Genomic DNA, 14,430 nt, shown 5'->3' with positions numbered 1-14,430 from the left:
TTCTTTCTAACACGCTTCCAAATCCTTAAAAAAAAACACGCTTCCAAATCTTTGTCGGAGAGGATGTGTCGTTTCTTCCCATAATTATTCTCTCCATTTTTAATATTTTTTTTTTGCAAAGATTTTTAATATTTTCTAACAGCTTTCTTTTTATCATTTAATGCTTGCAAACAAACACCAAGCACCAAATTCCTCTTTCTTGTCTTCCTCGATCATCTTTTTTCCTCAAAATTATTTAAGCACTTCACATTAGCTTTTTTTTTTGTAAATGACACTTCTCATAGCTCATACTATTTATTTACCTTTATTCATTTTTAAGAAGACTAAAGTTGGAGATAAACCACAGAATCAAACTCGGTAGACTTGATAGTAACCTGGAATTAGGGCTGGACATTATTAATTGCTATTTGACTTGTATTTGGTATTTGCCTCATACTCCCTCTATTTCATAAAGTTACATATTTTAGAAAAAAAATTTGTTTTAAAAAGATTTATTTTTTATATTTCTAACGCATGTTTTATTTACTAATTGTAAATTTCAAAAAATTTAATTGTATTTATTGAATTTTTATTGGTTTAAAATTATGAAAAATATAATCACAAAAATATACATATTTAATATATTTTATTAATATATGTGAAAAAAATAAAATATGTAAACATTTTGAAATGGAAAGAATATATACTTACCTTAAAAAACCGAATACTTGATATTGTCTAGTTATCAACAAATTTTACTATACTTGCAAATCCTGACCAAATATAAAGTATTGTTATTTTATTAATACTAGTTACCTTGATACTTGTCTATTTATTTATCACTCAGTACGTGTTTTAGAAAATATTTGTTATCTGGTACAAAATTTTATTACTTGTTGAAAAGTACTTAGTACTCGTTAAAAGTTACTTGTTGCTCATTAAAAATATTTCTTTTATTTATTTTTGTTTATGTAATTAAATATAATCAATATTTTTATAGATACATATTTGATTTTGCCAAATAACAAGTTAAATAATTTGCAATTACTATTTTTTTCTGGAATACTTGATAAACCGAGTATTAGATTAAAACAAAGCAAGTACAAGTATTAAATCAAACTATTCGAACACGTCAAATCAAGTCGTAAATACCTGAAAATTTTGCAAGTATCTAATTTATGCCCAATCCTTCCTGGAATGATTGGGTATCAACCCAATTATATTGTTGTGTAATGTGTAGTACTTTTTTTTTTCTAATGTGTAGTACTTCAGTACCACAAAAGTGAATTTTGAAAAGTAACTACAAAAGAAACGATATATATGTGTGTCTATATCATGAATAAAATCATTTAATTAATAATGTAAGAGATTTCTTTTTAGATGTTTCGTGGGGAATGTACGTACATATCTTTGTGGCTATGTATATAACTGAATAATCACAATCCATTCAACGTAATCTAAGTTGACACGCCTTTATAAATAAGAAATAAGCATATTAATTAATAACTAGATTTTGATCCGCGCTTTCAAAGCGCAGAATTTAATTTTTCGAAAATATAATTCTAATTTTTATTTTATGAAAACTATAGTGACATTTGAAAAAAAAAATCTTTATCATTAAACTAAAAGAGATTTTGAGATGAATATGTAAATGATGTTTGTAAAAGATGTATATACATGAATGAAAGATATGGAGAGTGGCTATTTGATTATTCGAGTTCGGTTTGGTTTTCGAGATTTAAAATTTTAGTCCTATTCAGTATTTATAATTTTGGTTCAGGTTCGGTTCAGATTTTTGCGGGATTAGTTCGGTTTTGGATAACCCGTTTAAACTATTTTAAAATTTTGAAATTCATATAGATTGTAAACTTTTTTAATTCTAAAAGTAAAAATATTAAATACATAAACTTAACATAAAAATTGGTATGGCTTGAAATTTGTATAGAGAATCATTAGATATTTTAAGTATTTTTGATGTTTTGAGTATTGTATAAAATTTTAGATATTTACTTTTAACTATTATTATATATTTTCAAATATTAAATTTTAGATATTTACTTTTAACTATTATTATATATTTTCAAATATTTTGGAAATTTTCAAAGTATCTTCTATTTTGAATTTTTTTTGGATATTAATTTTTAAAGTAACTAATATATTTAAGAATATAAATAGAATTCATATATATATATATATATTTGGATACCTGGAATATTCCAGTATGGTTCGGCTTTAGTTCTAATTGTCTAAATATAACATTTTGAACTCATTCAAATATTTAACCAGTTTTGGTTCGGGTTCTATACTATTTTTTTCAGATTGGATTTGTTTTTTTTATTTTTTTGCCAAGCACTAAAGACTGTAATAGAAATGATGCGTAAAATAATATATATGTATGTATATATATATATTGTGAAATTTTAAAATAAAATGATTGCTTTAAATCATAAATATATAACTATTTTATCTATAACATTCAAGTATTTTTGGAAAGATATATTGCACAAGATTTTTTTAAAAATATCTTAGTATAAGATATGGATTTACTTTTAAAAACAATGCTTATATTATATATTTAATACAATAAACTTTAGACATGAGTTCTATAATTTAAGAATATATCAAACAAAAAAACTTATTATACTATAGTTTGTTTTATTTCATATTTTATAATCGTATCTAAAATTTGATTAATATTTATTCATTCAAATGTTTTTATCTTATAGCAAAGATTATAATATAAAGTGAAAATACTATTAGATACTTTATTTCTTATTGTACTATTCGATTATTGTATTCTTTTTCCTAACGTAACCATTTTGTTTGATGTATAAATTAATCATAGGCAATACGTTTGTCCTTATTTTAAGAACAAACAGTAACTAAAGATCATATAAGTAAATTGAAAAATTTACGTCCAAATAAAAAAAAACTGTTACTTCTTTTCAAAAAGAATTTTTTTTTACTCGTACGTAGAATATATATGAATAAAGTCATATACACATGACAATCTAGTTAGTTAGGGAATTTAAAATTTATGATATATTGATATTTAGTTATTTAAAGAAAACAAATCAAGGATATTTTTTTCAAAAAAAAATCTTCTCTTTTAATTATATTATTTTCATGTGGAGTAGTTTTAGGAATCTTTTGTTTTGTTTAAATAAATATAATTTTAAATTAATAAGTAGTGGTAGTTCTGTAAATATTTGAAAGATCATGAGTATCTTAAAAAAACTTATGTTTTAATTGTATTGATACGTCTCAACTATTTCTTTTTATGACATACATATTTGATTTTGCCAAATAGCAAGTCAAATAATTTGCAAGTACTATTTTTTCTCGAATACTTGATAGAACGAGTATTTGATTAAAACAAAGGAAGTACAAATATTAAATCAAACTACTTATTTACAAATAAAAACTCTTTATTTTTACGAACCTCTACGTTTATTTTCAGTTATCTTTTTTGAGAAAGTTTTATTTTCAGTTATCATATGATCGTTTTGTTATTTTAATTACTTTTGTTAAGTTGCAGTTAATCTTGGAGACTATCATATATATTATTGTATGTTTCGTTTCAATCAAATGTTGCTAAAAAGTTATTTTCAGTGAATTACTACATCAGTTCGTTTAACTGTCACTGTTTTGAGGAATTATCCAAAAACAATTTTTACGGTCAATGGACACTCAAATAATTTGTTTTTAAAAAATTATCCCATGAATCTCCCTAACTTTAGAAGTTATATATATTTTGATCAAATTTAGTTTTCACTTTTAGTGTTGAATTAAAGAAAAGACCAATAATTGTTCGTAAAGCAAAGAAATTTCTAAGCAAAAAATATTAAAAAGGAAAAGATAATCCTTTTTAAAAGGAATGAAGCCGACATATCTGTCGCGTATTAGTAGAGGTAAGCACGGAATAGATATCCGGAGTTTTAAGGATGTCCGTGATCCGGTCCATTCCTTACGAATATTCAATTTTTCGATTCGATCTGATCCGTAACTTTTTGGATATCCGGTGTTCCGGATATCCGCAAATATCCGAATTTTCGCCGGATATCCGATTCGATCTGTAAAAAAAAAAAGAAGAAGAAATTCTGATATAAAATAATAATATTTCATTACATTTTTTTTAAAAAATTACATACTTTCAAAATTTTTAATAACTAAATAATTAATTTAGTGAATAAAACCATTATAAAACTTTTATAGAGATATATATAAAAGTATATATATTATATAATTTTATAAACATGTATATATATATATATGTATATAACGGATCAGATCTGATATTTATTTCTTAAAATATTAGTATTTGTGATTTGCTTAGTCTTTGATGAATATTGAATTTTAGTATTTATTTTAATTCGTTAAATTACGGATATTTGAATTTTTTGGATCGAATCGAAACGAATAACGGATCGAATTAATTTTTTTGGATATTTTGCCCATCCCTACGTATTGGCAGGACTTACAAACTAGATATCGCTATTAAAATATAAAGCTGCCGTAGTCGTTCGTGAATTTGTTTTCGGATGTGTGAATTTGTACTTGAAATGGACCCTTTTCTAAACTTCTAAATGGCGTTCCTATTTCTTCCTCAAATTTAGAACACTATTTCTAAAATATGATCATTGGATAACCGGAACACTATTTCTTAACCATTTGTCCCAAACATCTAAATGATGTTTTTTCAAACAGAAAAAACATCTAAATGATGTTAGAAAAAACTTAAATACTTACATAGTCTATTTAATAGATAATAGGTTAATAAAAAATCATTTAAAAAAAATCAAACATAAATGTATACATCATGTTGGACCCCAATTATTTAATGTTCTAAAATGTTAGGTTTTAAAATTAAATTTGGATTTGGGATCCAAATCACAACATGTATCATCTAAATTATGTTTATTTATTCGAGAAATAAACAGAAACAAGGTTTGTTTCTAGTAACTTTTATTTGGTATTAAAACCCCATGACAATTACCATATGCTCCATGTCAAATATATATATATATATATATATCACATATATCACTTATATAAAATAAAAATAGTTGAATTGGTAGACCATATCTATGGTTATAGAAAAACCATCCATCACTCTCAATATAAAATAATAAGGGTGACCAAATCACAGATTCTAAACACTCTTCCATATAAATATATAAAGCTTATTTAGTATATTTTAACTTTTCAATTACAGTTTTTTCTCCACTCATTGAGTTCTAATTACTTTCCTCACATATAAAGCAAGCCAACTATACTTTTGTGGATGGTGGAGAAAAATATTATCCAACTCGAGTATATATAGGGTACATACATATAATACAGTATATATATTATATTATTTTATGCATTTTTCAAAAATAAATATAATACATTATTTTATTATAAATAAAAATATACATAGTATATAGTCAACGTAAATATATGTGTATTTGATAATTTTATGTGCTCATATAGATAAAAACATTTACAAAATATATAATTTATAACAATTGATTAATATTTTTTTCATTTTTAGTTGATTAATATTTTATTTTATCTTTATAAGTTTTAAATTGTTTTATAATTTATATATATGAAAAATATAAAGTTTTTAAAAGCAAACAACTGATTTTGCTTATAAATAATTTGATCCTTTCAATTATTTTTTAGGTATGTGAGCTTGTCTTTATTCACTAGATCTCAAATGAACCATAAATATTTCATTCTGAATAGGTTAAAATAAGATTAATTTTGTTAGTTACACTTAATTATTTAATTGTTTTGGATTTATAATATATTTAATTTGATATATGTTATTTTGAGAAAAAATAGAAAAGTGTTTTCATTTAAAAGTTACGTAGTTGAACATATAATCATTAGTATTTTGAAAGTTTACGCATGTATATAAATATTTATAATTAGATTAAATCGTTATAATTTATTAATATATTATTTTCCATTATTCATTAATTTTATGTGTGTTATTTATAAGCATAATAAATATAAAATTATTCTTAATAATATATTGCTGACTTAAATAGACTTTTGATTTTGAATATAAGAGTCACGATACTTATTCATTGTCTGTATATATATTTTAAAAAATAAACCATAACTATTATTTTGTTCTAAATAGATTAAAACTGATTAATTTCATTTCATTCATTTTGATTTAAATTTTAGATTTGAAAATATGATATTTTCCTTTTAAACACGAACAAAAATATACTTTTGAAACTAAAGATATTTTTATGAGGTCTTTAAAATAGGAAGAAATTAAAATTTAAAAATTTTAAATATATAATTTTATAGATACTTTATTTTTATTATTTATGTGGTTTTAAAAAAATTAAATTTTTGTTAAATAAATATAATTATCAAAATTTCAATTATGTATAATTTATTAAATTTGTTTTGTAAAAGCCATTATAAGAATTAATATGAAAACCACATGTCATAAAAATATATTTATGCATTATTATACAGTAATAGACTTTCTAAACACGTATAGCTTATTTTATTTTTGATAAAATGATATATTTTATTTTAAAAAAGAAAATTCATTAAACTCTCGTTTAAGTGAGAAATACTTCATTATTTAGTGAAAAATGCAAATAAAAATCTGTTAATTAATCAACAGGAATTTTAGATATAAAGAGATATGATACAAATTGAAGTGTTATTAAAGATCCATCAATATACACTTTATATTTTCCAATATAAGAACAAATTGTTTAGACGACAATCATTTAAATTATCATCACAAGAGACAATTTTAAAATACATCAATATACACTTTATATTTTCCAGTTTTTTTTTTGGATATTGCGTTCTTACACTTAAATGCAAAATAGAAGTTTTAACAGAAAATCAGAACAGTTCAAAAAAAAAAGTTTTAACAGAAAATAAAAATAAAAGAAGAAAACCCCTGCTGTCGTTCAAAATAGTAATCGGAACATGCCATGTTTAAGGCCCCCGTTGTTTTTATACTACAAGACAAAACTGTAGGAAAATCTGATTTGGATCGGTGGCCTACATGGCATGCACGTGCAAAGGCTTATTTCTCTTTCACTTTGAGAAAGTAAAAATTAAGGGTAGTCAAAAAAATCGAAACCAAAAATCCGAATAGAATCCAGTCCACTAACAACGAATACAAATAAAATACATGTTTAAACTAGCTAAACGATACTTAAAATATCAAAAATAATTAAAATTTCTATTAATTTTCTATCCAAATATTTAAATTAAACTAATTTTTATGTTAAGAGTATTTTGACATGCATTATTAAAATTTATATGTTATATATTATCTTTATTCTTTAGATTTTTAGAAATTAAAATTGTATATGAAATTTTTTTTTTTAAATTAAATTTGTTATGAGAACTCAAACTGAATCCGCAAAAATCTGAACCTATCGAACCAAATCTACAAAGATCCGAATTGAACATAACTAAGCCGAACCAAATGATATTCGAATGTCTATCTTTAATAAAATATAAAAGAAACTATTAATATATTATTTATAATATTTAAATACATTATAGTTAAAAAAACTCATTTGCACGGATTATCATCTAGTATCTCCTAGTCTATATTTGAGAAGTGATTTTGACATGTGTCATCACCATATTAATTTTGAAAGAAAAATTATGACATGACACATTAACATTGATGACATGGTTTGAAATAAATTATGACATGGATATTTACATTTAGTGTTGATTTATATTTAAGATATTTTTAAAAAAATATGATAATAACTTATAGATAATTATGACATATTTATATTTAATATTGATTTATATTTAAGGTAAGTTTTTAAAATATGGTAATAATTTATATATCATAATTAATATAAAAATAAATAATAAATTAAATAAAAATATAATAATAATTAAAATTTCGAAATATTATTTAGCTATATTTTTATAAGTATATTTTTAAAAAATTAATAATTTTCATTAAATAGTAACATGGACATTTACTTTTATTGTTGATTTGTATTTTTAGTAAGTTTTTAAATATGGTAATAACTAATAGATCATCATTAATATAGCAATAGCTATATTTTTATAAGTATATTTTTTTTCAAATAATTTTCTTTAAATAGTGACATAGACATTTACTTTTATTGTTGATTTGTATTTTTAATAAATTTTTAAAATATGGTAATAACTCATAGATCATCATTAATATAGCAATAAATAATATTATGTTATAAATAGAAATATAATATTATTTTTGATTTTTCAAAAGTTAATTTTATTTTATAATTATTATTAGTAAAACAATTCTTCAGAATTATACAGTTTTTAAATGTAATTTTCTAATCCAATACTATTAGTTTATTTTTAAGATCCACAAATTTTAGAAAATTATTTAGTTTTATGTTTTGATAATTATACACTTAACAAAATTTTCTATTACATTTACAAAATTTGATTTAATATATTTTACAAAAGATATACATATATATTAGTATATTACTAAATATACATTGAATAAAAATATTTTTTTAATCTTAAAATTTTACATATGATTAAATTAAGATTGTATATTGTAAGCAAATAATAAAATCAAAAATTAACAAAATCAAAAATTAACAAAATTTATATTTTAAAATAAATTTATATTTTAAAACTTTTATTTCTGCACATGGTGCAGGAAAACACCTAGTTTAGTATTTATTTATAATAGCAATTTTCAAATTATAGAGTAAAAGTATAATTGTTATTTCTTTTCTTGAATATAGAAGAAAAATCAATCTTTATTTTAAGGGAAGAAATAACAATGAATTGAAATAAAACTGATTCTAAATGTTGTTAAGCAAAAATAGCAATAAGTTTGAAAATACTATTAGTATGTCGGTGTCGGCTAAGATTTCACTATTACGTTAGGTTTTTAAGTTAAAACTGTTCATTGTTGCCAAAAAAGGGTTAAAACTGTTCATTATTCTTTTAGAAAACGAGTTGAGTTTTATGAACTAATAATAACTACACTTGTCGACATGTCATAAGTCTCTCACTCTCTCTCACACCCACACACATAGTTTTTTTAACTGTTTTTCTAATCACTAAACGATTCAGAAGGTTATCCTAAATATATTTGAAAATGTCTGAATCTGTAGTAGCAGAGCATCATTACATATGTTTTTTTTTTGACAAAAGGGCTTTCTATTAAAAAGGACAAACATACAAGGTATGACTAAGTTGTCATACAGTTTTTTTAGGAAAGACAGAAAACAGAGTTTCCAACCATTGAAGCAACAACAATGTCTGACAAAACTAAAGCCAGCGACGACGGTCTGACCTTCAAGGCCACCGAGTTGAGACTCGGTTTACCAGGTTCCGGGTCACCGGAGCGACTAGACCAACGTTTCTTGCCTCTTAAGAACTCATGTCCTGTGCCAGGAGCCAAAAGGGTGTTCTCAGACGCCATCATAAACCGGGCGTTCCGTTTAAGGAGAAGAAGAGCTCTGCAGCAGCTCCAGCTTCCAAGTTCCGTTGGAAAGTCTCTGTTTCAATCGTGTTTAGGACTTTCTGGTTGAGCAGGGCACAAGAGCTGGGTTGGCCACCGATTAGATCGTTCAGAAAGAACACGATGGCTTCATCTCAATCTCAGAAGCAAGGTGGTAATAATAACTCCGAAACTGAAGAAGGAGCTAAGTCTGGACCAGAGCCTTGCTTGTATGTGAAGGTGCTCCTTACTTGAGGAAAATCGATCTCAAAAGACTTATAAGAGCTACGTCGAACACTCTTCTGCTCTTGAGAAGATGCTCAGTTGCTTCACTATTAGTAAAGTTTCTAGTCTCTTTCATTGAAGATTAATAATACCTGTGACTGAGTTAGTGTTACTGTTCAGGTCAGTTTGGGTCTCATGGAGGAGGATGTGGCCGAGATGGGTTAAACGAGAGTCGCTTGACCGATCTCTAGCGTGGTTCTGAGTATGTTCTTACCTATGAAGATAAAGACAGTGACTGGATGCTTGTTGGTGATGTCCCTTGAGAGTAAAGTCTAACAACTTCATTGTTATATACTTTTTTTTTTCATTGTTATATACTTACATCTAGTATAATAGTATCATATTTTTAGTCTTGGTCATTGTATGTCTTATCTTAAGCATATTAATGTTCTATCTTAACCTAACCGAGGAATATAGATCAGTGGCGCTCTTGCTCTCTTTTTCTCTGCAGAATGTTTATACGTTCCTGCAAGAAGTTGAGAATCATGAAGAGCACTGAGACTATTGGCTTAGGTTATGTCTTTCTTCTCTAAATCCTTGTTCTACGCAGATGAGTCTGTTCCACACTAAGATATCACTACTGCACCAAATTAAGCAACTGTTCCTTACACCAAACCTTGTTCCTTTGCTGCTCCGAGACAGGTATTGGCGAAATGCAGAAGCAGGAGCTAAAGAAGTTTTTTATGACAATGTAATAGCCATTTTGTTTTTGAAGTATTCTTGTGTGTGTTTGTAGTATCTACCAAGTCCTAAAAAGGCTTCTTCCTCTTACTCATGTTATGTGTGTTTTTGCTAAGGAAAGACTTCATTATTCATATGTACATAATAAGTTTGGTAATTTGTAACCAAATGATTGTATCTCAATGAAACAATAGTGCAACATCATCAGAAACTCCTCATAAAGAAATTATTTTATAGTTCATAGAGTTTATGTTTAGCACACCACTTACAAGCGTTTCTATAGTTTCATGTTAAATGTTTATTTATGTAATAGTACAGAACCTAATTCTCAGTTTCCTTCTCTTTACAACTTCTATGTACAAAACGAAACTTGACAGAGAAAAGGCTTACAGGGATTGTAGAGTAACTCCAATTTGCTTTCCTTGTGTCTCAAGTCTTCTGGAACTTTCAGCTTCTCTTGCTAAAGTTACTCAATATCCAGCCAAAATCGAGTTGGTTTTGCCCATACTGTATCTTCACAAGGTAGCTTCTATAAGGTATTAGTATGCTTTTGAGACCTGAGAGCATTCAAGACAGAATGTGATATATCAACATAACAACAAGACCAAATTTAGAAATGCTCCAACATTTTCGGGTCTTCACATTAACTTATCTACATCTAGAGTCAATAGTTAGACTTCCAAACCCCAAGCTACATTGATACAACATCATCTTGATCAAACTGCAGTTACCTGTTATGCACATTGTCTTGTAAAAGAAAGCAACGTGCGCATCTCCCCTTGTAACAACGCGCTTGTTTGATTCCAAACACTCAAGAAACGCCATGTCTGCTTTTAACATCTCTGCCTGGTCATGAGTATCATAACCAATATCATGGCAATAACAGCAATGGTCTAACCAGTCAATAGGCCTCTGATCCCATACCAGTGAACCACCATCTTTCCCACTAGACCAGTTGGGTCCACAATAATGGCCGTACCTCGGGAAAAGCTGCGAGAGAAACGCCCTCAGTCCTGTGTGCCAAGGAACCTTGGACACATAGGGTCTAAACCTATAAACAGTACTCACACTACTTGACCTGGAAGACTTGCAAGACACGGCATGCCTTTTCAACCCTCTGTTTACAGTGGTGGGTTTCTGCTTTCTCTCACCAGAAGTTGCAGCCCATGGAATAACAGAACCGAGGGACCAAGTCCATACTTTTATACCAAACAAGCCTCTCCCTTGATCAGGCTGTTCAAGGAGAGAAGCCGTGGATGTCACGGTTTCTACCAAGGCTACATCTTTCTTCGAGCTGTTGCAGTTAAACCAGGACATACTTGGCAACATAAACTTCATCTGTGAACAGCACAGTGTAGAGTGCACACAATGACTTCAGAAACCAAGTATCAACAATCCACAAGAAATCACTAAGAGCATCATGTTCTAGTAAAAAAAAACAAGACTTTGGGCCTGCAACTTCTTAGAAACCGACCTTTCTAGTGTTGATAAAGAGAGAACTTTCAGGAAACCTTATCACAATCCATTTTAAAGTATGAAGTATTCAGTTCACAGGTTGCTCATTCATTCTCCTCCACAAATGACACAATTTGAATCTTTCCTTCAGTTTTATTGGGCCGACAATATAAATGGACCGAGCTTTGAGCCCATATGGGCACAATCATATATTTTCATGAACAATACAATTACAGCTTTTTGATTAAAGACTCTAATCAAAGGTGAATACAGAAGATTTTGTCTAGAAAAAAAAAAAAGGAAACTCATTTAGAAAAAAAAAAAAACTGATTTTACTCCAATCAGTTGTCTTCTCCAAGAGTAAACTTGAGAAACCTCTTGACTTTGATGTTTTCACCACAAGAGTTGCCACAATTTGCTTCACAAGATCCTTTACCAAGACACTGTCATCTTTAATGCAAGGCTGCTCAAGCAACTTCCTCTTCATCTGGTTACCAGCTTGACCAACAAGGCATGCTTTCTACTCCCCCTGTTTTCACCACAAGAGTTGCCACAATTTGCTTCACAAGATCCTTTACCAAGACACTGTCATCTTTAATGCAAGGCTGCTCAAGCAACTTCCTCTTCATCTGGTTACCAGTAGAAGAAAAGGGTAAATGATAATACACATTAAAACAATGAACTGATTCAATATAGTAGAAGGCAACTCAACCTACTTTTGGTTTCTTGAACTGAAGGAACATCTGGCGTTTCCTCAGTCTTCTCCACCTCTTCAACCTCAGCTGATGCAGCAAGTTTATCAGTTTGCTCTACTGTCTCCTGTGAACCATCTTCAGCTTTGGTCTCTATCCCTTCTTCTTCTTCCCTCTTGTCAAGAAACGAAGCTATCTCTTCATTCTTTCGAAAAGCAAGCACAAACGGATTCGTGGCCGTATGCACAGCCCCTTGACTAAGCGTTTCATCAAACTTACCATCATCTTCTTCTTTCATAGTTAAAGTAACACGTCCCCTCGCTATCCTCAACACACGAACCTTAACCTCTTGTCCAGCTTGCAAAGAAGAGCCACCACCCATCATCATGCTCCCAATCCCATCATCCGCTTCCTCATTCGTAGGTAGAAACCCTTCTTCACCTTCTCCTATCGTTATAAACGCTCCTGACCTCGTTAGATTCTTCACCGTTCCATCCAACATCTGCCCTTTCACATACTTTGAGCTGAACCCATCTTCCTTTGAAGCATTCCTCTTCCCACCACCACCGGGCTGGCGTTTGGGAGGATCGTCATTCTCACGCATAGTAAGAGAAATACGTTTGGAATCAATGTCAGCTTCCACAAGCCTTACTTTAACCTCTTGCCCAATGGTCACAACACTAGCAACATCTTTGACAAAGGTGTCACTCAGTTGAGAGACATGGACTAGTCCATCAGTGAAGGCGCCAAAATCGACGAAAGCACCAAAGGGCTGGATGGCTCGTACTTTACCGGTGAAGGTAGCACCAGCAACAAGCTCCTCGTTTTTAACTGCAGGCATTTCACTCTTCCTTCCCCTTGACTGAGATGTTGTTGTAGTAGTAGTAGGAGCTGCTGCATCATCCGCAACAGGAGGAGGAGGAGAGTCTTGTTCCTCTACTGTTGCCGCCACAACATCAGTCCCTGTGGCTGCTCTACTACGATGAGGATGCAACACAAACTGAGTAGGAAACAACTTAAGCGAAGTCGAAAGAGGTAAGAAGAGTCTCTGAGTTGATGATGGTGTCTGCTTTTGTCCAGCTTTAGGCGAGAAGCAATCATTCTTTTTCACAGTGAAAGCAGCTCCGGGAATGAGCCAGGCTTTGCTGATGATAGAAGAAGGACTAACCGTAGCCATCACCTACTATAACACATAAAGCATTTTACACACTGTCAAAGCTTATTTAAGCAAAAAACAGAGACTGATATGAAGAAAAAAGGCCACTCTTTTTTTTTTATCAATTTCGAAATTGAAAATTTTGCATTGCAGTCTAGTTAAGCAACACCGCGAAGAGTATGTACAATGACTGCACGATTACATTGAGAGAAACCCGTTTGAGCAGCACAACTGAGAAAGGATCTACCTTGTAAGTTCGTCTTTGCTCTGACAAATAAGCCTAAAGAGAAGCGAGGAAAGAGGTGAGAGGCTTCGAGTGCTTATCTCATTTTGTCTGTCTCTGTTCTTTGGTTTCGTGGATAAAGAGATAAGAGTGTCTTCAAAGAGGTACAGATGACTGTCTTCTCTCTCTCTCTTCGGCATCAGTCAGCTCCAACTTGGCAACTAGAGCTGGGTTTGCGGATCAACCTGCCCCGCGACCCGCGGATCGAGTCATTTTTTCGACTCAAAAATTCCAACCCGCATGACCTGCAAACCAATAATCTCATACCCGCATCCGCCCCGCTAAAACCCGCGGGTAAACCGCCCGACCCGCGGGTATTAATAATTATATTAAAAATAATTATTTTAATTATATATTATTTATTTTTTAAAATTAATATTAAAATAAGGTGTTTCTAATTAAAATTATATAAATATTTTATATATTTTAAGAAAATGGGGGG

At 29.0% G+C, this 14,430-nt stretch overlaps 2 protein-coding genes and 1 pseudogene across 4 annotated transcripts; 1 reads left to right on the top strand and 2 right to left on the bottom strand.

Annotated features, from left to right (window-relative positions):
- Positions 1 to 8,995: 8,995 nt before the first annotated feature.
- On the top strand, positions 8,996 to 10,536 carry LOC108822819 (auxin-responsive protein IAA27-like; annotated as a pseudogene).
- A 60-nt stretch (positions 10,537 to 10,596) lies between these two features.
- On the bottom strand, positions 10,597 to 11,938 carry LOC108822818 (uncharacterized). The gene is made up of 2 exons (XM_018595993.2): positions 11,134 to 11,938; positions 10,597 to 10,959 (listed from the first exon to the last, which is right to left on the bottom strand). Exons 1-2 carry the CDS (start codon positions 11,738 to 11,740, stop codon positions 10,850 to 10,852), a joined length of 717 nt encoding a protein of 238 aa, XP_018451495.1. The 5' UTR covers positions 11,741 to 11,938; the 3' UTR covers positions 10,597 to 10,849.
- A 93-nt stretch (positions 11,939 to 12,031) lies between these two features.
- On the bottom strand, positions 12,032 to 14,172 carry LOC108822816 (polyprotein of EF-Ts, chloroplastic). 3 transcript variants are annotated; one of them, XM_056991690.1, is made up of 3 exons: positions 13,953 to 14,172; positions 12,574 to 13,732; positions 12,032 to 12,480 (listed from the first exon to the last, which is right to left on the bottom strand). In XM_056991690.1, exons 2-3 carry the CDS (start codon positions 13,724 to 13,726, stop codon positions 12,467 to 12,469), a joined length of 1,167 nt encoding a protein of 388 aa, XP_056847670.1. In that variant the 5' UTR covers positions 13,727 to 13,732; positions 13,953 to 14,172; the 3' UTR covers positions 12,032 to 12,466. The 3 variants fall into 3 exon arrangements, with proteins under 3 accessions (XP_056847670.1, XP_018451493.1, XP_018451492.1); XM_018595991.2 differs by having other exon boundaries at positions 12,032 to 12,486; positions 12,574 to 13,729; positions 13,953 to 14,169; XM_018595990.2 differs by having other exon boundaries at positions 12,032 to 12,486; positions 13,953 to 14,168.
- Between the last annotated feature and the right edge of the window lie 258 nt (positions 14,173 to 14,430).

Source organism: Raphanus sativus, chromosome 8, assembly GCF_000801105.2.
Source record: "Raphanus sativus cultivar WK10039 chromosome 8, ASM80110v3, whole genome shotgun sequence".
In the NCBI taxonomy this organism is placed as follows: domain Eukaryota; kingdom Viridiplantae; phylum Streptophyta; class Magnoliopsida; order Brassicales; family Brassicaceae; genus Raphanus; species Raphanus sativus.
The sequence above is the reverse complement of the archived record's forward strand: the minus strand, read 5'-3'. Positions and strand labels throughout refer to the sequence as shown.